Source organism: Coturnix japonica, chromosome 3, assembly GCF_001577835.2.
Source record: "Coturnix japonica isolate 7356 chromosome 3, Coturnix japonica 2.1, whole genome shotgun sequence".
Taxonomy (NCBI): Eukaryota; Metazoa; Chordata; class Aves; order Galliformes; family Phasianidae; genus Coturnix; species Coturnix japonica.
The window spans coordinates 15,158,602-15,183,711 of NC_029518.1; the positions used below are offsets into that span (position 1 = coordinate 15,158,602).

A 25,110-nucleotide genomic window follows, 5' to 3' on the forward strand; every position below is an offset into this window, starting at 1 on the left:
TGGAAGACAGGTAGAGTGTGAGGGACAGACTGCAGCCCTCATTCCTCATTCCACTGTGCATTTTGGGGTAGGAGATAGAATGCTGGGGGGGTGAGGGGGGGAAGCAGGGCAGGGAAGGGATGTTTAGTTGACTTTTAGTTTCTCTCTGCTCTTATCTGTTAGTAAAAGGCAGTTAAGTACATAGATCTCCCTCTGCTCAGCCTGTTTTGCCCATGATGGTAAGTTATCCTGTTATCTGTCTCAGCACTTGTGCCTTTTTCATTCTGTTTTCTCCCTGAGTTCCTTTGGGAGGGGGAACAACAGAGTGGTGTGGTAGAGAGCTGAGTTGGTCATCAGTGTGAAATTACTGAAATACTTATTAAAAACCTCGTCTGAGAACCATCAGGTGCCTGCTGAGCCAGCTCTGTGATTCATGTGGTGACCCAGTGACTTCATCTTGCTTGCTTTCCAGGTTGGCTGTTAACTTGCGGGTGACAGTACTCTGGGATGTGAAGGAGTCCTGTAAAGTAAGCAAGGTTAATGCAGCACCCTGCTGGACACAGAGCTTGTGTGCAGAATAGAGCCTTAGGTACCACCTAGGAAATAAATGTTAAATTGCCCTGATGTGAACAAAACTGGTCAAGTAAGGAACAGTTACTGTAGGTAATGCAAATGCTTGTTTAAAGTGGCTCATAATCCAAAACAATTCCCCACAAACCATCTCAGAAGCAGTCCTTGGTTCGGTGTAGGGAAGGGAGGCTCAGGGAATGAAGCCTCCCTGAAGGAAGGGTTCATGTAAAGTCAGGAGTTGATCATATCTGTCTTTGGTTAGTTCAAATAGGAAAGTGTGATGAATTGCTCTGTGATGTACCGCAGAATGGAGAGCTGTTGTTGAGCATTGCATTCCAGGTGAAAAATGAGTTCCTCACCACTGCAGGAACAAAGTTTTGTATTAACAATGTTGGGTTAATATTGAACACATAAGGGGAAATCTGCTCAAATTAACAATAAGTAAGTTCTTACCTTTAAGTAAGTCATACTACAGAACAGACTGGGAAAGAAAGTTCAGAGCCTGAGTTAGACTATGCAATATAAAGAGAATGTTAAGGTATTTAATGTCCTATTCTACTCTCTATGGTTTTCAAGATCTCCAAGGGGTGAGTGCTCAGATGGACCTGCCTGCATTCCAGGTTGTGCCAGCTGCCTCTTAGCCCAGCACAGCCACTGAAAAAAGCCTGGCTCCATCCTCTTTGTTGGCTTTCTTCTGATATTTATATGTATATGGGTCCGAACCCATCTTAAACTATTCATTGAGTATAACTGAACTTGCCCTTTAAAGGCACTGCAGAATGAGCCATCTAAGAGAGGGCAGTGCTGAAGATATCAGTGTTAGACTGAGAACACTTAAATCTTGCACAAGTGCATGGGTAGTATTAGGACAGATGTATCCTATTAGAACACACGTCATACTGTGTCTATTTATTGTATACAGCAAGAATTCCTGCACTAGTAATTGCATTTCCCTAAATACTCATTTCCTAACAGTGAGCAGCAGAGGGCTCTAAAACATCAGGCTTTCAGGGCAGCTTGAAGAGTCAATATGGGGATAGAGATTTCCTTCTGCCTTACAAGGCAGGTCTTTAGGTTTAGTCTGCCTTACAGGGGTTGTCCATCAAGGCACTAAAAATACCATCCCAAGCAGAAATGAAGGCTGATCTATCCTAAATGCTCTACCGTTTCTTAAACTTCCTATTAATTTGGCCATGACTGTGTGTAATCCCCACAATGACAGACACGGCTTGAGGAAGATGATCTGGCACTTTTTCCACTATTAGGAAATAGAGAATTACTCACTGGATTTTCTTCTGAACTGCACTCAAATAGGAGGCTTTTAAAAACCAGTCATGCATATTAATTAATGAAATGACATAGCAGTAATATTAATGTCATATATTTCATGCTTAGAGTCACCAAGGGCTGGTTCTCCTTCAAATCAATCATACAGAAGGCTGTTGAAACTAGATGTTACTCATGTTGTTTTTACAGTCTCACAGAGCCCATCAGAGAATCTTCCTCATAACCATCCTCTCCTTTCAAAACACCTCCAGTTCAATCACTACAAAGAGGAAGAGAGTAAATAATCCCGCAGCACTGCTGCTAACACTGAAATACGTGAGTGATGGTGCCCTCCCTTGAAGTTGTATCTCACGAGAAAACACAATTGGATCCGATTCTTTTGCATTTAGATAAAAAATGGCATCTCTCTCCAAACTACTTTGAAACCAACTTTCAAGATGTTCTACATCTTTCTCTGTAATTATTCTGGATGTTTCTTTATGTGACGTTGCCATCCTCTGTTATTTTTGTTCTGTTAGTGAAAAAGACCATGTATTTTTCACTATGACTTCAAAAACATTTACAGTCAATCTCTCTCTCTATATATATATATATTAATCAAATCCAATCTTAATTCCCTTTGAAGTAAATGCTTCCTCAGAAATTCCAAAAAGACCATGAACAAACACAAGTAAGTGTTTAAACATCGGTTACTTCAAGTCACTGCATTAATATTTACACCTCATTTTCAAAGAGTAATTGGAAGAAGAAATTGGCAGTACCCAGCTTTAATCACGGCACCCCTCTGCTACAACATTTAACTGGCCCTTAGGGCATAGTAGATTGCTTTTTGTATAGGTAAAAGAAGTCAAATGACTGCACTGCAACCCAGTAAAGGAAAAGTTGGGCAGGATGTGCAACACAGCATGATGCCTTTCAGTCACTGCCCAATGTCTCTAATGAGATGATTCCATTTGCTGTTCAACTTTGGTGATAGTTGTGTCCATCCCAGCAATGGTAACGCAGAGTTAAAGGCTGAGGTAGTAAAAGAGAGGATTAAACAGGTGCTACACACACAGGTAGGTCAGAGTAAAATAGTACCTGTGTATATTGTAGACAAAGCACAAGCAACCTGAACATTGCATTGTCAGAAATGTACCCAAACTTACCATTCATGGTCTCACTGTTTTAGTGTTTCCATCAGATTTTCCCCTTCAAAATAATAAATAAAACAAGAAAAGCTTAAATTGCTTAAATTCTTACCAGGAAAATGACTGCACACCCACAGCGAGTTGGCTGCCATAGAAAGACCACGCACTTCAGACACCATTCTGACCCCTGCTGGAAATTACCTTCCATCAGTGGCCGTTGGCATCATCTACTACAGTTCTTAAGCCTTCTGTGCATGAATTGGAAGAAGATATAGCCACAGTCAATCAGGGTTTGTTCCACTTGAAACTAAGCTTATCAATACCTTTAATATCTCACTAAAGACAACCCACTGCCCAGTGCATGTGGGCCATTCACCTTGGCTGCAACCACAGCCATTTCTGCAGCCAACCTACTAAGAGATAAGCAGCAGAATCTGCCTGGTAGCATTCTTTTGGGTACTGAGCATTCCCTGTCACTAAAAATTTCTTCTAGAACAACTACGTATTTGATAGCTGAAAAAATGTACAGAAAAAACATGTTTTTCTGATGCTGTTTTTAATCGAATGCCGTGCCCTGAGAGATGCATCAGAAAATGAAGACATTGCTGTATTTATCTCTATGAAAAAGAAAACCTGGTGTTCCAACAGCTTAAGGATTTTAATTTACAAATGCACTTGTCAGAAAAGAAATGCTTTTAAAAAGCAAACAAAACCTTTCTTGTGGGTTTCCTGCTTGTCAAGAGAATCCAGGCTCTATATTCAGTGCTGTGCATATCCCCTGTCATCTGTAGAAGTTTCTTACTGGAGGAAGCAGAGCTGTTGAAACAAAGAATCAGTTACATTTACTTCACTAATCCCAGGTGGTACTTCTAAGGAAGCACAGCTAAGAATATAACAGGTCCCTTCCAACCCGCACAAGACTATGATGACTATGATGGCGCAGTGGTTAAGGTTATTGAGCTGTTAGGGACAACATCACATCTGACTGTGAAACTTGCCAACCTTGCCACCTGCACGGCCAACAGCAATAGCCACTCCTTGCTGTCCTGCATATAGACAAGATGGATGTGGTTAACACCATAAGGATACTTCAAAACACCCAAAAATGTCAAGAAGCACATTGTGTTTTACCCACATTTTAATAAAAAGCCTTTATGAAGTGACAGCCATTTCAAACAGAAGATTATATATAAGATCTCAGAGGTCTTTTCCAACCTCAGCACCTATAACCCAAGCCTGCATCAATCTGAGTACTGTTCAAATCCTAAGTGTAGGAAAATGTTTCAGTGTGACCACTTAAATCTAATTTAAAAGATCTCGACAAAGATTGCTGCCTGTATACACAACCCCCAGTCCTGCAAATATTACCAGACAAAAGCATCTGGGATGAACAAGGAGCTCCTGGACATACTTGGACACAAAAAGGAAGCCCACAGAAGGTGGAAGTAAGGACACACAACCTGGGAGGAATAGAGAGATGATGTCTGAGCAACCAGAGATCATATTAGGAAAGCTAAAGTCCTGATAGAATTGAATCTGGCTAGTAAGCCAAGTACAACAAGAAAGGCTTCTATGTCAGTGATAAAAGGGATAGAAGAGAAACAAGGGAAAATGCAGGCCCTGTCCAAAAAGAAATGGGAGACCTGCTTACCAAGGGCACTGAGAAGGCTGAAGTAGTCAATGACTTTTTTGCCTCATTCTCCAGCACCATGTGCTCTAACCACACTGCCCAAGCCACAGAAGGGGACTGGGGGGCTCATGGTAGGCATCAGAGGAACCTGAAGGTGCTCAAGTCCTTGGGATGAGACCTGATGAGACACATCTGAAGGTCCTGAGGGAGCCAATGGGTCAAGCATGGTAAGGCACTATCCATCGTGTTGGAGTAGTTGCGATGGCTTGGTGAAGTTCCTCTGACTGGAAAAGGGAAAATATAATTCCCAATTCTGTAAAGGGAAAGCAGGAAGACCGGGGAAACCACAGGTCAGTCAGTCTCATCTCTGCCGAGTTTGTGGAGGTAAGCTAAGGCAATGTGAAAGAAAGAGGTGACTGGGGACAGCCAACATGACTTCATTAAGGGCAAATTGTGCCTGACAATTTTGGTGGCCTTCCATGACAGAGTTAGAGCACTGATGTATAAGAGAAGAGTAGTCATGTCATCTTCCTGGGCTTGTGCAAAGCATTTGATTATAAATATGGGCATCATTATCAAAAAGGAGTGTGTGATTCCAAAGTACGACTGAATTTTAAGTATGGAATACAATCACAAAATATTCTCATGCATTTCCATCAGCATTTATGTCTTAGCAGCCATAAATCTGCTGAACTCTAATATATGTGCATTATTGTCTTAAATTTCATCATTCGTAGACAACATGTCATATTAGTCAAGACTTCAAAATACAGAAGAAACTTAAACTAATAGAAAGACTGTCTATCTTTGATCATACAGTGTATTTCATAGTATTTGTTCCTACAGCTTATTTCATTTGCATACTTACCTCAAAAGGTCCTGAAATCTCTCAAAGAAGTTTCTTTTCCTGTTGCTGATTCTGATGTTTTAAGTTTAAACATTATCAGTCATTCTGAAATAATAATACAGATTGTCTGCTGTAGGATTACACTTGGGACACTGAGCTACTAAGAGACAGAAGAGTCACCATCTGCAGGTTTTACATGGAGAGAGCAAAAACTGCACATTTGATTCTGTACAATGAAAATGCATAACTCCTAACAGCAACCAAATGCTTACTGAGAAACGTTAGGATTTTGATGGGGTAAAGATTACCTTAACACACCTGGAATTGCAGTGTTCTTGAAGCATGCTCAGACATTCATAAGAGGTGGAACAAGCAGCTCAATTTCAGACAGTTACCTAAATGCTCTAAATTACTGCAGCTCTGAAAAACAGCATTAGCAAACAGACACTGCTGCAAGGAGCACAAAACCATATTTTCTTACATAAGAAAGTTCAACTTGTTATATTGCACATCATTTAGAAATATTTTAAAGCCCGTTTAAACAAAACATATTCACTATTACTTTACCTTCAAGTTCCCCCTCAATGTTCTGCTATTATGGTGTTAACTTAGCAGGGACAGACACTGCTTTTTATATATATTTAACTGTTCACAGACTTCTGGGGCTTAAATTTAGACTTGCTGAAATTATTCTTCTACAGTTGCCAGTTAAGTCACATATCTTAGTCTTGCAACGCATGCACGGTCCATTCCCAGAAGTAGTTCCCAATGGGGGTCATGATTTTAGGCAGTTTTCCTTCTAGCTCATCATCTCTTCCAGAATACTGCGCTATTTTATGTCAAGGCCAAGGAAATATTGTCAGATGTCAGTACTGCCAAAATGATATAATCTAACCTGGAGAAGAATTAATAAAAAAAATGAAGACAAAGGTATGCATTTAAATATATATTGATACATAAACAAATATCATGAATCATAGAATCAATAGAGATGGGAAAAGTCCTCCAAGACCAGCCTGTCCAGCCCTAACCCATCCCCACCAATGTTGCCCACAAGTCCATGGCTCTCAGTGCCACATCCATGTGGTTCTTGAACACCTCCAGGGATGCACTAAGTAATTCAAAACCTGAGGATATAGGCACACTGAAATGATACCAAATGTGCCTTAAATTAATGGATAGCTACTTCATAATGACACCGTTAAAATAGTTTGTACTGAGCCCCCTGGGGAATGTAGTAGTTCTCTTCTGAGCAGGTACCCAGAACTGGAGTATAAACACTTTAACTCCCAGTGTACTAGATGATGTTATGATATGGAATACCTGTAACCAAAAATCATAAAACCATGAGAATGAAAAGGGGGAAAAAAAAGTGTATCATGTGAAGAATTAATGTCTTTTTCAACAGCCAACACAATACAAATATCATTTATACACCAGTAATGGAAGTCTTGAAGAGAAAAGGCATAGTGTGACAGGATCTTGTTTACTCAATATACGGACTGAATTCCATCATTCACTCCATATTCAGCATAGATTTGGTGCAACCACTCTCATTTTACTAAAGAACAACCTAGTAATTATTATTTTCTATAGCTGAAATTCACAGTTCAGAATCCTACAAGGCATGAGACAAACATCACTGTAAAGCTCATTTCTCTCCAGATTAGAGCTCCAAGCTCCTCCACAGCGTAACAGCTTAATTAAAAAAAATACCAGAGCAAGTCTTTGATCTGTTATCAGCAGGTACTCCAGCATGCTTACAATGTTGCTGGGTTTTTGGTTTTGTTTTTTTTTCCCCACTTCATTAAGCATTTAAGGAAAAGAAGATACACATTAATAAAGTGCGCATCAGAGGATTCTTTAATTCTTTTCACATGCACAACCACCTGCATTCAGACTGATTTGCTCTTGTTTGCCTTGCTTCTTCCAGCATTGATTTTCCAGTGCAGAAGGAATTTCTTCATTCTAGAAGCAACAGAAATAATTATTTATGCATGCAAGGTTTGCAGACCATCCAACTGCTGCCACAACAGCTCATTAACAGCACTTAACGCTGTTGGAAGACAGACACAAACATAGGCAGCCATTTTCTGCCTTCCAAGCATTGCCTCCTCGCCTCTCCAAATACCTTGATGGAGGCATGAAATGTGTAGCTAAAGCCTACTGTTTCTGCAAAAGGCAAAGTACAGTAGGTAGACATAAGTATTACTTTATATTAACCCAAGTACTAATATGCCATAGTAAAATACCATAACTGCAAAGGGTACTTTCTTCACCCTAAACATCATTCTGCCATTGCCAGTAATGGGGCAGAACTTTTAAGCTAACTGTGCCTGACATAGTGGTGTCAGAAGAGGCAGAACATGTTCACTATGGTTTCAGCTTCCCTGGGCGGACAGCTTTTAAATCTTACCAGTCTTCCAAACATTCCCAACGTACCATCCTTAATTCTGCAGTTAATGACATACATAATGAAATAAGGTCATGATTATTTGGTGAATTTTTAAATACATTCTATGTAACATGAAAGGTAGGGAATGAAAGAAATAACTTGCCTATTAAAATTTAGCACATGTACAGAAAATACTAGAAATATTCTTACTTTAAGGTTAAATAAGTAAGGAAAACAAAGACTAACAAGCAGGAGAACTTTTGATTCTTTCCATATTGAGTACTCTTTAAATTATTGAAAATACCATTGCAGGAATTAACACTCTATTAAGCTGGCATTTTATCATACAAAGATAAACAACATTATTAATGAAGCTGGTTAACTTCAATTATTTTTGTTCCTGTTCTTCTTACCTGAAATTGGAAAATAATTTCAAGTTGAGTAACCTGTAATACAGATGTCTTTCGCGCAGCCATTGAGGTATGGGTGTGGCCTCCATTTCTCCTATTTTCAGGTTTAAGTGAAACTAGAGTGGAAAAAGGGAAATGTTACACAGCTGCTTGTTAAAATAATTCAGTGTTTTCTGAGTCTTCATTATCAAATACATAGGACAGAACTACTGATGACCTTGACAGTGGTAACACATGCAATACTGAATAAGATGAATGGAGAATAAAAGCCTCTTGGAAATATTTCCAACACAGCATGGGCAGCTGTATTCACCTGAAGGATGCTCAACATGCTGCCTTTTGTCAGCAAATTCCCCCCCAAAAAAACTTTCTTTAACCTCTTCCATATCTTTCAGGTAGGAAAACAGCATCTTAAAGCAATAAGATGCTAAGCAATCAGATTTTCATTCTCCAGAGAGAATGTTCGCCCCTGTATGAAGGGATATAAAATTTAAAAACAGTAAATCAGTTTATTTCCTTTTCCAGTTATGGACTAATGTCTGGCTGGCACAAATGCAGTAAACCAGCAATAGACAGATGCCCTTATATAGGAATTTTCATTATCCTCATTTTAGAGTATATATCTTCATTATAGGAGCATAAGAAAGGGAAAATTGGGTACTCATCGCTAAATAATTGTTTAGAATGAATCATTCTCTGCTTTAGCTAAAGGAAGCAATAGATCTTTTATTACAAGACTGTGGAACAAATAGCTTTGCATTTAAATCAACATCATATTTCAAATCTACGTACTAGCGCAGGCATCCCAAAGGCAAAAAAAGTAGTTTGCAGCCTTGTTTGCCCAGACAGGTTGCCAACATTTACACCCTTCTTCCAATTCAGTTTCATAAAAGCTCAGTACATCCATTGGCAGCAAATACATCTTCCCCATTTTGACACAAATAATTGCATCAGTTTCTAAGCTGAGCCTGTAATTGTCTGACATTCAAATAATGTATCATCTAAAAGTTTAACTTTAGCAGCCAGCAACAATCCAATTATGTACATTATGCAAATTATGCAATTATCACTCATTCCATGCAAGGTTGGTGTCATACTTGTTCAAAACTTTACTGATGCTTAGGAGAACAAGGGATTGAAAACTGAGGAAAAAATCCAATTCGCCTCTTTACAAAAAGATATACAAACTGATGAAACCTCATGCAACGTGGTGATCGTATTCTTAAAGGGTATTAATTTCAGGGCTTCTTTTATGCATTTCAGTAGTCTGCACAATATAAAGTATTTTACTTCACTTTCAGCTAAGTGATTGAGATTATCCAGTATAGTCACCAAGAAATCATCAACGCAAGGACAATGGAGAGGGTAGCTTAGAGCTCGGCTACCTGAAGGCTTATATACGTTTACACCAACTACAAAAGCTCATTCTGCGCAGAAAACATACTTCTTTCTTTGTTTTGGTGGTTATGGTTAGTTGGTTACATATGGAAATGTTGACAAGACAAAACTAAAATGTTGACAAAACTCATAAAGCACTGAGAACCTGCATATTCACAACACAAAGAACAGAAGAAAAATGAGCAAAAGGTGAGCAGTGTTAAGCTCAAAGCCAGCAAAAGGCTCATCTTTAGGAGGGACCAGAAAGCTATTCAGTGAAGAAGGCAACATAACAAGGATGTGGTAATAAATGAAAAGCAAAATGTTCTTTCTATGGAGATCTCCACTTTATTTTCATACAATACACTACCTTAGATGCAAATGACGCTGTAATAGTCCAATATTCTTTGCTGCGCATAGCTCTACTTGTAGAGACAACATGTAAATTGTATGGGTTGTAGGGAACTCTAAGATTGTTTTTGTATTTTTGAAGACAATATACGTATTCACCACTATCTCTCGGCGTCAAAGGTCTCTGTCAAAACATAAAATTATAAGTACATACATAATTTATTTTTTCCATGATGACAAACTGTATGTCTCTAGATTACAGCATAAGAAAAAGTACTCAATTCTTCTGGTAATAAACAATACAGAATTTACCTGAAAGCTATTCTATTATCACTTTTTGAATTCTATTATTTACACTCGTAATAATTATTCCTCAGTTCTTCCAACAGCAAACTAAATATTACTTTTTCTTGTTGAGAAAACAGTCTCCTGGGACCCTATTAGCATATTGCAACTTTCAAAATCCAAACTTGATGAAACTTTTCTGTAATTTCATTACTCCATGTTATCTTTCTCCCTCTATAAATACAGCATATGTGTTTGTCTTTGAATGCACCAAATAGGAGACTACAGGAGATTCCTGTTTGGTCACCTGAAGAGCACAAGGCCCAGTCTCACTCAAAGACCCAATACTTGGTGCATCTAATCAGGACAGGCATGGGCTGTATGGTTCTAAGGCAAAATGTATTGCTTTCTGATGGGGAAAAACTTCCAGGAGATAAGTATTTTAGATATATAACCAACATAATTTCTGGATGTGCAGTTGCATAGGATGTTGAAGGGAAAGAAAAAGTCACCGTAAGCGCCAACTTCTGAAGCCTGGCCACTTCAGCCTCTCTGTCTAAACACTCGCGGGATGATAACTTTGTTTGCCAGCCAAATTTGCCACGAAGTCTCAAAATGTGCATTATAACATCATCATCAGTTGGCTCTGGTACATCAAGAAAAGCAAAGAAAAACAGTAATTTCTTTTTCCCTTAAATATAAAGACTTTTGATTCAATGCATATATATAATAAGCATGGAGCATCAGTGTAATGACATTTAAACTAAATTGAAAGATGCTGAAAACCCATCTCAAAGTCTCTCTCTCAAAAATAAAACAAACCATTATACATTCTAAACATATTGTGCTGTAATTGAAGTACAGTGGTTCAATTGACATCAAAGTAATTTCATTTTCCAGTGATTTTACACTAATATTTGGTGTATTTTACACAGTAAAATTCAAAGTACTCACTAGAAAAAAATCCAACTTAGTGCCCAAAGGTATCAATTCCTCCCAGTTTTCAGAATCAGCAACAGAGATTATTAACAGAGAAGTAATGTTCAAAATTTATTTTCCTCCACAATAATCTTGGAAGATGAGGAGGAAAACTCTTTGAGAATCTTTTATTTAAAATATTTTTTTTAATTGAAGCTAAACATCACTTATAAATAACTTTAAAATAAGTCTTAAATTACTGCACGGAAACAACTTGCAGTACAAAATAAGGTATGAAAAATACGGTGAATATGGAAGATGAAGATGTTAGCCTTCCCTGTGCACATGTGCTTTTACTTCAAGGGCAGAAGGATGAGGAAAGGGAATAGCAGTTGTGTATATTCTTTATTATAACAATGGAAATCTGACAAAAATAGACACATAACTACAAGCACAGTCTTCCCCACGGGGCTACAACCTGCATACCTGTTTCATCATATGAGTAAACTTTTGCTCTTCTAGGCTTCTTCAGAGAACGTTCAACATTTGGCTGCTCACAAACCTTTTTCAGGCATTTCGGTTCCAAATCAGACTTCCGTATTTCAGTCTTTCTATCTGCAAACAACACATTAAAACAACAAAGGAAAATGTTACACATTGAAAGCAGATCACTGCGCACAATAATTATTTAATTCAAGTTATGCTTGCTACAAATTTACATTTCTGAAACTTCTACTACCACTTGTGATGGTCTTACTTTACAGAGACATACAAGATTTTTGTTGAAAATACAATAAAAAAAATACAAAATGCATGAATTGGCATCAGGTACTTCAGTAGGGTTGGATAAGAAATGTAATGCTTATTTTCATCTGCATTCCATGAGGTGAGAGGATCACATTCAATTTCATCCTGTGTTTGGCTCTGATTATTACTAGAAAATCTTTTTACCCATCCTGAAATTGAATCCATATAATCCATATTGTGGTCCTGAGTGAGCAGAGGTAGGACCAGATGGCCTCCAGAGATCCCTTTGGCTAACCACAGTCAGTTTGAAACTCACAATGACATTTGAAGAGCAAGTCTTCGTGTGCAGTTTCATATTGCAGTATTTACTACTTCCATCAATTATGATTTTGCATTTTAGAGAGTTGATCTCACTTCCTGGTTTAAGAAAATCCAACGTGATCCCAGGAGGAAAGGAGAAACAGTCATAGCCAGGGAAAAAAGCCTATTCAAGACCTGCTACATGGTCTTCTCACTTAAAGAAACTTGTTTAAAAACAACACCACATACTCATGCACTTTGCAGGTAGCATACTGAGCTAAATTCCGTGTTCTGTCTTCATTATCCCATTTTATTATTATTTTAAAGATACCAGCTTCTGCAAGACTGTTTTCACATATTTATAACAATAAGGAAAGGAAGTCATTTCTTACTACTCCATGTTTCTGTCATTTTAAGTACTTTACCATATAGAGTTGAAGAAGGTAATATGCCATTATTGTCCTCTGTGGTTGTGGATGCTACTTTTGCTATGCTCATCTTCAGCTCCATTGCCTCACGGTCAGACCCTCCCATGTGCTGACAAACAGACTCTTCTCTTTCATCTTTATGTTTTTTTGAGGGTCTAAAAATCAAGCAAATGTAAGGAAATGAAACAACAAACCTGAAGATCCAGACATACAATACAATGAAAAATCAACTAAACTATTACTTGTGTCATTGTATACATTTATGTTAAAGTGCAGCTGTCCTTTGGTACAGATTTTGAAGTTTATTGTTATAACAGTGAGAGTGACATCAAAATTAAAGTAGTTCTCCAGATCTTGACATCTCCCAGTCAGGGTTTAGAGGCAAGAGATCAATTTGTTCAAAAGCCACTGTGAAGAAACCAGTGCCCATAAAATTACCCCAAGGATAAAAACAACTCAAGTGTGGCTTTAATCCAACCCACAGAAATCAGGAATGGAAGTTTGCATGTAAGAAGGCATTCTTGTGTCTACAGCATGGGAAAACTACTTTCTCACCACATGTACAAAAAGGAAAAGGAGACCAAAAGACAACCCACGCCAGAGGTCAGGGGATTACAGGCTTCTAGAACTTCCTGCTCTGTGTAGGCATTAAGGACAGAACTGGGAGGTTCAGAAAAGGAAGAAACAATGAACCTGCTCTTTATGAGCTTGACTTGTGTACAGCAGAGCTGCAGCCCCAAACAGCCAGAATTACAATCAGGAAAAATTATAATGGTTATGCCGGAGTATTAATCCAGGCTTCATAGAACTCACAGGGAAGAAGTCACATAAGTCAGTCGATTGCTGTTTCATATTTAAACTAGTGGAGAACAAAAACTTATCATAAGGAAAGGAACATGAGTTTACGTACACTTTAGAGCACACACCACATTCTTCATTTATTTCTGCTTCGTGAAGAGTTTCTGTTCCTTCTCTGCACACCAACGTGTGAAGAATGGAGTACTTCTCTGCTGGAGATAGCTGGGAACAAAGAGCATTAATGTATAACTACTGAGTGAGTGGTCATGTGTTACACTCCCCAAAATACCAAAGAATAAGTTTATCTAAAAATTATGCAAAATGTTTTCAAAAGCTAAAGGATACCCTAATTCAGTTTTCATCAAAGAACATTTACTTCTTAAAATATATATCTTATGTGCATGAAATTTACTTATCAAAAAGAATCCTGATAAATGCCTTAAAAATAACCATGTGCCAAGCACTAAAATTAACACCTGGTATTTTCATACTGAGTATAGTGGCACATTAATACTTCTTTTTCCATCAACCTAAGCCTGAAATAGTTACAAGCCTTCAGAAAAAAGAAAAAAACAGCAACAACAACAAAAAACAAAATTTAGAACAAGGAACCACATAGTTTTGTAGGAAGCTTGTGCCGAACACTCAGTAAACAGATTTCCATTATTTATTGGAAATTAGGTTAATTTACATGGCATTATAGATGGAATAGTAGGTTAGCATATATAAACCATAGAGGGCTGATTTCTGTTTGCATACCAACTTCCCCTTTGTGCAATGGAACTTTGCCATGTTATATGAATTACTTGAATAAATGCTTTGGACAGTACATTAAAAAAATCTAGGATAAAATAAGACATCTTGTAGTACCTCTGCTTTAGATTTGACAGCTACAACTTACTGCTGCGAGAAGGTATTGTAATGATGCCTTCTGTAGTATATTTGATAGGAGTAATTTAGGAACGCAAAACTACCTGCTAGCTTTGCTTTAGAGAGACATAGGGTAGCAAGTCATGAACAAATTGAAAAGATTTCATTTCTTTCCATCTTACAAAACACCTCAATGTGCCCCAAAGTGCATCAGAACACAAAATCTGTTCTGTGAACAGTAATTCAATAGTAATGTTATTGAAAACATGCCCATTCTTACCGGTTCGCTGCTGCCCCTCCTGCAGCTAGCTGGCCCACATACGATACAATTGCTTTTTGCCATAAGCAGCACCTCTGATCTCTCTGCTTCAAAACGGAGATGAGACTCTAATTGTTCTTTCAGCGTTGTGTTTTGCCCGTCCATCTGCCATTGACATCCTTTGTCCTAACAGTAAGAAAACATCAATTAAGTGAAACCTGCAACAATGACCATTTCCGCATCGCGCACCTAAAGTGAACTTCACACTTGAGAAGACCCACAGGCACCATCAGAAATCAAGTGGTGTGGGGACAGCTGTGGATAATAATATAGGGAAACATAGGATTTGTTAGTTTCAATCTGTGTTATAGATAGATACCTTAGAGCCCATGCATGTCAAAATAGTATTTTGATAATTAAGCGCTATTAAAATAGTGTGTTGGAAAGCTGAAGAAAGATGAGGCTGTACAATCAACCTTGCCTTTAAGATTCATACATGTAAAACAGTCACTGTACCTTAATGAACTAAGGCATGACCAGTGGATCATGAGCATATTTCAGCATAGTAAATACTGAGGTGAAACAGGCAATCCAGATTGGGTCAGGTCTACCAAAAGAAGCTCAAAGAAAGCACACAATCATTGGGAACCTTAGCCCTGCTCACCATTTCCACAGTTGTGCTGTTCGACCAAGGGCAGCTGGGTGGGATGGGCAGGGTCTGCAGAGCTGTGAGGTGTGATGGCAGCCCTCACCCTGCTGCTCCTTCTCCAGCTGTTGGAGGGCCGTTGGGGCCTGGAGGGCCAACGGCTGTCCCTGTGGGCCCTGCCTGGCCATGGGTTGGCTGCCCATTGGCTTGGTAGCTACACCACCTCCAAACTGGATTTTTTTAATTATTATTTTTAAGATAAAACTGTTTAGTACTTTGACATCTTGAACTCAGTCCACTTTTTCTTGAGCCCCTACTGCATGCAGACGATATTCTTTCACTTGTCTTTTATTAATAGTAAAATTAGAACAGAATTAAAATAACAAACTGTATTTCAAGAAATATAAAGAGATTTTAACTGGACTGTCAGACACAGCTGGAGATATATCAAGGAAAAGCAGTTTGCTCAGAACAAACTCAAGCATACATGATTTGACTGTACAAGGCTTTCCTAAAGTTTGAAATCGTAAAGTAACCCTTTATTTGCCAATCTGAAACCCTTATACCCAAACAAAATAAGATCTAATCATGTTAATATGAGTAACTCTGACTTGGTGAGTGAGTGACAGATGTCACAACAAGGAAATGGAATCTCAAATAACACAAAAAATTAAATCCATGGACTCATGGACAGGAGATTTACATGCAGAGCTCCTGTTGAAACTACCCATAGTTTTGAGAACAAGAAAAACATGGAATGCTGAAATAAGTTTTCCAGACAAAAATATGTGACCTAATTAATACCTACAGATTTTCCTGTCTGTTTATAAATGTTAGGTTCTATGAAAGATCCAGAAAGGAATGACTCCTGAGAAGAGACTTTCAAGTGCTACCTCATTATTCTAGGACAGTTTCAGTTGAAAAATGTTCACTTTTAATCAAAGAATAAAATTCCTTTTCTCTAGATGCTACTGTTAATCTGCATGCAATTAATTTAAGTAGTAATTGCCATTACACTTGCTGGCAGAAATAACTTCATGAATCCATCTAATTATTGAAACCAGAAGTATTCTATGAGGCTTTTACATCAAATTCAAATGTTTTACTTACTTTTGTAACACATGACTGTATTTACATATTATTTTGTAGGTTTACAAACAGTGATGTCTCTGCATGAGACTTTTGTGTCCTCTTTGTGCTGAGACAAATAGCATTACTGCAACAGTGACTGAAGGGTAACACGCTCCAAAACAAATAAAGTGAATTAAATTAAGATGAACACCTGCTGATAAAGTTACCATTTGCTAAAGCAAGCACTCTGCTTTGTTAAGAGACATGAGGAAATTCTTTAAAACAATTTTCACCATTAAGCATTAAAAAACAAATCTAAGGGCAAATGGGAAATGCTGGGAAGGTTTAGAAAGTGCTAAGAGGAGCTGTGTTCTACTCTGATTCTAAACATGTAGAAACATAAATACTATATCTTTAAATAGATCATTTTCTGGGTATAACTGAAAATAACAAGAACACATTAATCAGCAAAGCAGCCTTGATCGACCTGTATCCTACAGATTTTTACTGAATTATATGGAATTCAGTCACTATCAGACTCACAGAATCATTAAGGTTGGAAAGGACCACTAAGATCATCTGAGTCCAACTGCCAGCCCAACCCCACCAATACAGCCCAATAACCACATCCCTCAGTGCCACGTTGTATAGTTGGAATAATACAAGCACAGTTGTAAATAGATAGCCAGAGGGTATCTATGGGAAAAACTCACCAAATCAGAGGCCTTCAGCAAAGATGAATAATGTTGAGGCTCACCACCAGAACTCCACAAAGGAGCCATCTCCAGAAAAAGATGCTACCTTAGTGGTGGTCAGCCCTTAAATGGGATCTAGGAGAGGTGCAGTCAGGCCCCACTCCTTCCAGGAGCACAGCTGAATTACCTCCACCTGTGCTCCCACAGCTTGCCTCAGGTGGTTAATCAGAGGTTCAGGCTGTGATCAACAGTTTTCCTTACACATATTNGGAGCACAGCTGAATTACCTTCACCTGTGCTCCCACAGCTGACTCAGATGGTTAATCAGAGGTTCAGGCTCTGATCAACAGTTTCCCTTACACACATCTCCACAGTTCTTAAACACCCCCAGGGATGGTGCCTCCACCACCTCTGTGGGCAGCCTGTGTTAATGCCTCACTGCTCTTCCTCCTAATGTGCAACCTGAGAAGGAGTCTTTGTAGTAGACATAGATCCCACTGTACTGAAAATCCCAGGAACGACATGAAAGAATTGTGTCTTTTTCTGAATCTACAGCTATTTACAATTCTATACATATACATGCACATATATATTCTTACTTACAGGCACACACACGCTCCTGTAGCAGTTATATATATATAGTAGTATACAGAAGTTTTCTTACTCCCTGGTATAAGATTAAGTAGCCAAAATCAAATGCAATGTACTGGCAAACCCCTCCCCCCAAAAAAAAAACAACAAAAAAAACCAACCAGTATCCATTGTGAAAAAGGAGCCTTTAATACTTTCAGACTTGAATGTCTTTCAGACTTTTAGGCAGCCTCAGGACGGATAAAGACAGATGGTTTTCCAGTAGCTGCAGCAAATTGGATTCTCAAGACACTCCTGAAAAGCTTCCCCACAAGATGAGAGGACTTTGCTCCTCATACTAAAAATCCAAAGTCTTTTAACTTAAGAGAAAAAGTCAGTGAGTATATTATTTGAATAAACACAGGATAATAGATTACAAACTGAACTGTAAATTGATGGGGGTAGAGAAGGGAATAAGAGCGAAAAGTGAAATTATCACTGAAGAATACAGATGCGGCAAACACATGAAATGAATAAAGCACCTTAAATAAACCAGCACAACATTCCAATGTCATTTTATATGGTGAAAAATGAAAACAAACCACGCACTTTGGGACCAGCTGACATATTCAGCCCAAAGCTTGTTTTAGAATGAAGCACTGGCATTGTATTCATGTCCCTGTCAGCTGCTGCTATTTCTTCACAGGGGATGATGTGATGAACAATCTGAGGTCTTCTTGAATTCCAGTGTGACCTTCCAAGAGGAATTCTGAGAACCCCTAACGACCTGTACAAGGTTTGTATACCTTCTTCATCCCAGAAGGGAATCTAAGCTTTATATTCTGGAATTCTCACTTGGCAAATACCAGCATCAGTACATTACCATGATACCAAACCAATATTAATTCTACAATAGTCAGATCTCACATGGAGGAAATGTATCTATTTCAACAGAAGAAAAAGGAATGGGGCAATGCCCTTGAACCGCATGATATAAAAAATAAAAGAGTGTGTTGCACTGACATGGAAAGTTTTGAAGAAGCCCATAACTTCTCTGTGTGAGAACTGAGAAGTCTGCAAACCAGACTGTTCCCTGATAAAAGATTCATCACTGTCCTCATGAAACATCAGAGTACTATTCTGTACTCTTTCCATATGAATTAAATACTCCTATTATTCCATTATTAATGTCTTAGTCATATATCATTATTTCAGTATGATTTTGATTTATGGTTTCTTTCTTATTGTGGAAGTGTCAGCAATATGGGTAAAGCCCACTGGAATTGGCGCAGAGGCCATTACTCGTGTTGCTCAGTCCCTTCCATTCTCTAAGCAAAATTCAGGCTCTGTTGAAGTCAATGCCAAAATAATAATGGTAATACAAAGTCCAGGGCAGAACTGTGCCTCTGAATTGTTTTTTGCCCAGAGTTTTTCCACACACAGGTTTCTCCCTGTTAGAGGAAGACCCGTGCCCCTGCACGGGCACATTCTCTATCACTTTTGATCTGTTACATCTGAAATCAGAGAGATGATCCCAAAAGGCTGGGAATTCTGTGCTGTAACACTTGTGTTCTTTCAGGTATTCAGATGTTAAGCAGCAGCAGTTACTCCCATAGATGGCTCATCAGACTTGTTAAGCTTAACAAAAATGAGTGGAGATATAAGTTGGTGTGGAACACTCACCATGAGTCTGAAAGGAACAGGCTGCTACAATACAAACAACAAATAAAACTACCAGCGACTTTCCAGAGAACAGCACATAACCACGCAGCTTGGGCTTAGAAACATTAAACAGTGAAAGGAAACCAAAGGAAAAACAACTTCACACCTCAGTTTAATGACATGCAGTGTGGAATTTCTAAGTAAACTTAATAACAGATACCAAATGATCAGACTTCAGTTCTGACAGCAGCAGGCTCCTACAGTGCTTATAATTACAATTATTCTGTGCCACTCTGACTGGATGCTGAAGTCAGGAGCTCATCTTCAGGACCATACTCACCACCATCATTTTGCCTTGGCACTCCAGGTAAGTGCAGGTTCCCCAGCCTCCATACACAGAAGTGAGCTCACTTGCAATTCAGAAACATACACAAAAAGACAGAACACATTTATTTTTTTTCTTAAATCCCTTTTCCTACTTCACTTACTTCTACCGTTCTCTCATTATGTGTTTTTTTGCCCCTGCCCCATCAGTTAACTTTTCTTGACTATCTGTTTGCCTCCCATGTCATCTTGATTCTTTCCTCCTAATTGAAGAGCACAGAACTTGTGTTTATTTATACCTTAATGACAGGTCTCCTTCTAATTCAGACACTCACTGGATGCTTGTGGGATGTGCTCAGATATTACAGCACTACACAAGGCCAAACATCTATCTAGCCCCTTTTTATACAACAGTAACTCACCCTCCCCATACATCATACTTACAGGAACTGCACAGCTGCATTTCAACATGCAGTTTATACAGGTCATAAGGTAAAACTACAATTCCTTTGTAGCATTTCCTAATTATTGTTACCATTAATATAGTTAAAATTATAATAACTTAAAACCCCCAAATTCATAAGTTTTGTTGAATGCTTTCTTTGTTTTCACTTACAGTGTAAGAAAACAGCTGGGGTTCATGCAGCTCTTGAAATCTTTTCTTACCCTTCTCTCTCCTGGAAGCCGTCACTCAGTCTGGGATAAGAAGCACAACATGTGCATTAGCATTCAGTGTGCATTGCAACACTGACTGACCGTCTCAAGCGGTTTTAGTAGAGACAGGTGGATTAAACTCCATGGGAACACAGAACTTAATCTGGGGCAATAACAGATGAAATCAAATCAGAGGTTAAAAAAAATATATCCTGTTTGACCATGCAGAGCTACATAACCACCATGAAAAATAACATGAAAAATAACATAACCACCACAACAAGCAGTTAATCATGTAACAAGTCAATGACATCATTCTCATAGTCTCCCAGAGAAGACTGTAGGGCACGGTTAGGGGACAGCTGACAGTGACTGCTTGCTGGACAGCTGATAACTTTGTTTAGGCCCTCTGTTACTCACTGTTTAATCTAAGGAATGTCAGATGTCATCACTTGATGGAAAGAACAACCTGGATCACAAGTGTTGTACATTTAGTAGATCTGGGTTGGAGCAAGCACAGTAATCAGAACTACATCAAAACATCACAAGTTATTTTCTCTAATAATGCTCCTTGCCTTGACAAAGTAGGCTACCTGCTCACTTCTTTAGAACAGATTCCCACTCCAGATAGGGAATCAGAGGTTCTAAGTCATATTTTTAGACTGAATATAAGGAAGACACTTTTCATAATACAGGTGGTGAGTCACTGAAACTGATTGCTCAGAGAGGTGGTGGATGTCCAGTCCTTGGGAGCATCCACAGTCAGGCTGGAGGGGCTCTGAGCACCCTGATCTGCTGCAGGCATTGTTGTTCAGTGCAGAGGAGTTGGATTAGATAGCTTTTAGGGGTCCCTTCCAACTCAAATGATTCTATGATTCTTTGAGGTCCTTTTCAACCCAGGTTGTTCTATGATTCTATATGCTAAGCTTAAGAGCTAAAGAATATTTGAAATTGCAGGATAACTGAAAATCCCTGTGCATGGAACATGCAAACTAACGCCCAAGAAATAGCAGATGAATAAAGCATGTAAGTAGGTGACAATAATATAGATACAGAGAGTTTTTGCTCTGATCAGTTGAAGACATTTTTAATCAAAGCATACAGTAATAACTGAACACCATTACACCTCCAGCTCTCGTCATTTCCTCCCCACTTACCCATTCCTCTCTACATCTAAACAGCCCTAAGTACAGAGCTCCACGGATGCCATACCCCTGACATTAATTTTGTTGCTTCCTCATGAGGTCTAAGATGAGCTGTCAGGCTGTTGAATAGCTGTGGATAGTCAAAGAGGAACACAAATTAACACAAATTAACACCAGCTACCCAAAGATGAGGAATTTTCTCCCACTAATGCCTCATGATCAGCCCCTCCACACTACATGTGCATGCAGAACAAACTGCATTAATAATCACCTCCGTCATCTCCTTCACTTACTGAATTTGAATAAATCCATTTCAAATGGACTTAAATAATAAATATTAATATAGAAATAGTATATGTTACATATATTGCATTAATACAATACAATACAATAACGTAATATATATCACAAAATCACAGAGTCATAGTGGTTGGAAGGGACCATTTGGGATCAAGTCCAACCTGAAGCTAAAGCAGAAATATAATAATATAAATAATAAATCAATGAATTTAAAATAAAACTTAAGAAGTTTTAAAACAAAATTCTGGTAACTATCAGTCAGCTAATATATTCCTGGGAGCTCACAAAGACTCAGACCTGGAATGCTATGTGCCATAATCCACAAATCTAAGAACTTCTTGAGCCGCTAACAAAATGCATTAGATTTTTTACACACAGGAGCTTAGCTGATGAACTTGTTGGGCTATTATGCAAATAAGGACATACGATTTATGAAACCAATGCAATTCAATGATATCATTTAAAGACCTGCTGAGGAAGCACCCTTTGTAACATACAACATGTTAACCATCCAAAATCCCCCAATTTCAAGTTAGCTAGCATTTGTGAGCTATGATATCAATGCTGTTCTTTCCTCTCTGACACTCTGCATCTGGGAGTTTGCTCATTCACTACAAAACCACGATTTTCAACATTTATCCAATTTTAGAGAGAGGGAAAACTCAATGTTCTTGAAAAGAAAGTGATGCCTCACTGAAAATAAGTCATTAGGATAATCAGAAATGAACGTAGACTTCCCTGTCATGTACTTAAAATATTAAACTATGCTGGATCTCCTTAATAGAAGATTTCTTGTGCTAGCCAGACACATCACACACTCAATATCCAGTTTTCTTTGCAAGTGATAGACAAACTTTACAGTGCAATGCTCCTTCCTTCCAGTGGCTCATCAAACCACCATTCCTCTTGGCTGGGCAAATCAGGATGAGTAAAGCTTCTGTTTGGGGGCCTACATGCCACACAGCTCCATTTGGTCCGCAGAGCCCACAGACTGTGCACCTCAAGGGCTGGTGCACAGCTTTATTTTGGTTTAAAAAGTGTCTGATTTGGATTTCAAATCCAAATAAGGAATTGGTTCAACTGGATATCTAAGTCCAATCTGTCCAGTTAGATGTCTGTCCAACTGGCTATTGCAGTTGGAGCGCTAAGGAAAGACTTGTGCCACCTGGCAGATGTAATTTAAACACAAAAAAAAATGTAAACATGCAAGATTGCATGTGGAGTGCAATAATGAATAACAAGCAGAATGCAAAAATGCTGTTTGAATTGATCAAATTAAAAATACATGCCATTATGCTACCACAAAAGGAGACAAAGGCTCAGATGAGGCATATAAGAATAGGCGCCTAAGCGCTCAGAATTCTAGTATCAAGCACTTTAAAAAGATGCTAAAATGGTTCATAACAGAAATTGATAATGAACATGTGAAGGTGACACATCAAAATTTTCTGCTTTTAATGAACCTAGAAATACATTCCAAAGCTATATATTTATATTTATATATATTTATCTCAGATGAACTCAGTAGAAGTCACTACAGCCCAGAAGTACTGCTTCCTCTTCCCACTTACTGTAATCCTGTAAGAAACACAAAGGCTTGGATCTGTTGCGATAGGCAGTGTCTGTAGATATATGGATATATAGTGCAGATTTGGTCCTATTTCAGAACAAAAAGGACATCAAAGTAGCTGATTGGCATTTGTACCTAGTTAAAACCAAATGAAGATGTTTTTATTACCAAACAAATGTTTACAGGTGGGCAGACAATGTAGGTACAGCCAGTGCCACCCGTTTAACATGAGCTTGCAATGGGCGCGCTCTCAATGCAACACTGCAAGATCTATAAAACAGGATGTCATTGTGTGACAAAGAGAGGGGATGAAAGGTTGTAGCAAGGAGCAATTAGAAAGGTGCAACATGCTAGAACAGGTTGCTTTTTTATTTCCTTTATTCTCTAAGTTTTATTGCTTTTTGGCAGTGTTGAGTTACAGCCTTATGGAGAGTAAAGGATTGAAGTTTGTCAGTTAGCCCTAAAGCTCAGCAATGTACCAGGTCAGGCACTGATCTTGGTGACAGTGGAACAAATGCATTTTGACTAATTCTACTGAATTTAGTTGCTTCCTCCCATGAGGAAAAGAAATATTAATTATTTACATTATAATACCATCTAGCCCTGTAATTCCCAAATCCAGCTGTGCAATGCTAGGCATTACTTAGAGAAAAGAGCAGCACCACCTCATGAGAGTTCACAATCTAAATTTACAAGCCAGACAATATGAGGGAGAAAAGGAGTACTATCTTCTCCATTTAGGGATGGAGAGCTTAGAGCCAAAGTGCCTGCCCAAGGTGGCAAAGGAAGTCTGTGGAACAGGACAGAATTAAACTGGGCCGAACCAGCCCACAAACTGTTGACAAGCATACAGAGCATCAGTCACAGAATGGTTTGGTTTGCAAGTGACCCCAAAGCCCACCCAGCCCAAATCTCCCACTGTGGGCAGTTCTGACCTTCCCCCCCAGCTGAAGCTGCCCAGGGCCCCATCCAACCTGGCCTCCAAGGATAGGGCACCCACAGACTCTATGGGCAAATATTCAGTGACAATTATGTGCCAAAGTCATTAGGAGCTTTTAAAAGTTTTCTTCTCAGAGTGGAGAGGTTCATAATTTGAAACACAATTTTTGGTTCAGTGGGTGGTTTGTTTTTGTGGTCATCTAGGAACAGGATCCGAATCCTTGACTTAATAGAACAATGGCACACCTGGTTCCAGCTGCTATCTCTAATTGCAGGTCCTTGTAGTCATTTCAGAGCAAAGCAGGAAATGCTTCATAACTGATAAGCTGGACAAAGTGTATATAGCCTGCTGAACTGAACTCACTGATAGTTAAATGTCTTCTGATACACATGGGTTTGTATCTCTTCTGTGGCTTTACTATTTCAACAAGGACTTTTTCACTGATTAGAAACTGGTTTTGATTTCTTTTCATGTGTTATATCTTTGCCTCTCAATTTTCTTTCAGTGCTGCAGTTGTTTTTACACTATGAGAAAAGACAGAATCCTCCCCCTCTAGATATTTTGTATAGCTTTATAATTCATTTATGTACCTCTCCCTACCCAGACATCCACTCGGCAAAGAAACAGCAGGAAATCTGAAAGCCAGACCCGATGAGAAACTCATTTCAAAGAGACGGATTTAGGACAGTTAAAATGCTACTAAAACACACCCCACAAAAGGACAGTTGGGAGGAAGGTTTCCAAAACCAACGTAGAGAAACTGCTTATTAGGCACAGGAAACAAATTCTCCTTACAGACAAAACAAAACAAAGAAACAACAAACAACTTCAAAACAGCAAAAGCTGAACCTCAAAAACGAGGAGGTCAGGGACAACTGCTTTTGCCTTAAGGTATAACCAGTGTGTGCTTGTAAAAACAAGGTAGGTCAATGTCATTAGCTGCAAATGACTA

General features: G+C 38.7%; 1 protein-coding gene across 2 annotated transcripts; it reads right to left on the minus strand.

Annotated features, from left to right (window-relative positions):
• Positions 1–7,283: 7,283 nt before the first annotated feature.
• On the minus strand, positions 7,284–17,118 carry DNAH14 (dynein axonemal heavy chain 14). Of its 2 annotated transcripts, none has more exons than XM_015857252.2 (9): positions 17,012–17,118; positions 14,603–14,767; positions 13,565–13,674; positions 12,652–12,809; positions 11,666–11,794; positions 10,774–10,907; positions 9,996–10,160; positions 8,252–8,364; positions 7,284–7,411 (listed from the first exon to the last, which is right to left on the minus strand). In XM_015857252.2, the coding sequence occupies exons 1-9, from the start codon at positions 17,078–17,080 to the stop codon at positions 7,339–7,341; spliced, it is 1,116 nt and encodes a 371-aa protein (XP_015712738.1). In that variant the 5' UTR covers positions 17,081–17,118; the 3' UTR covers positions 7,284–7,338. The 2 variants fall into 2 exon arrangements, with proteins under 2 accessions (XP_015712738.1, XP_015712739.1); XM_015857253.2 differs by lacking the exon at positions 17,012–17,118 and adding an exon at positions 15,246–15,382.
• Positions 17,119–25,110: the final 7,992 nt, after the last annotated feature.

Excerpts from the sequence above, each read along its gene's own strand:
- DNAH14 (XM_015857252.2), bottom strand. The coding sequence starts at position 17,080 with ATGGCTCCTTTGTGGAGTTCTGGTGGTGAGCCTCAACATTATTCATCT. Across the intron at positions 13,675-14,602 it reads GGAGGGGCAGCAGCGAACCG|CTATCTCCAGCAGAGAAGTA; the intron begins GTAAGAATGGGC and ends CTTTGTTCCCAG. Across the intron at positions 10,161-10,773 it reads TTCAGAAGTTGGCGCTTACG|AGACCTTTGACGCCGAGAGA; the intron begins GTGACTTTTTCT and ends ATGTTTTGACAG.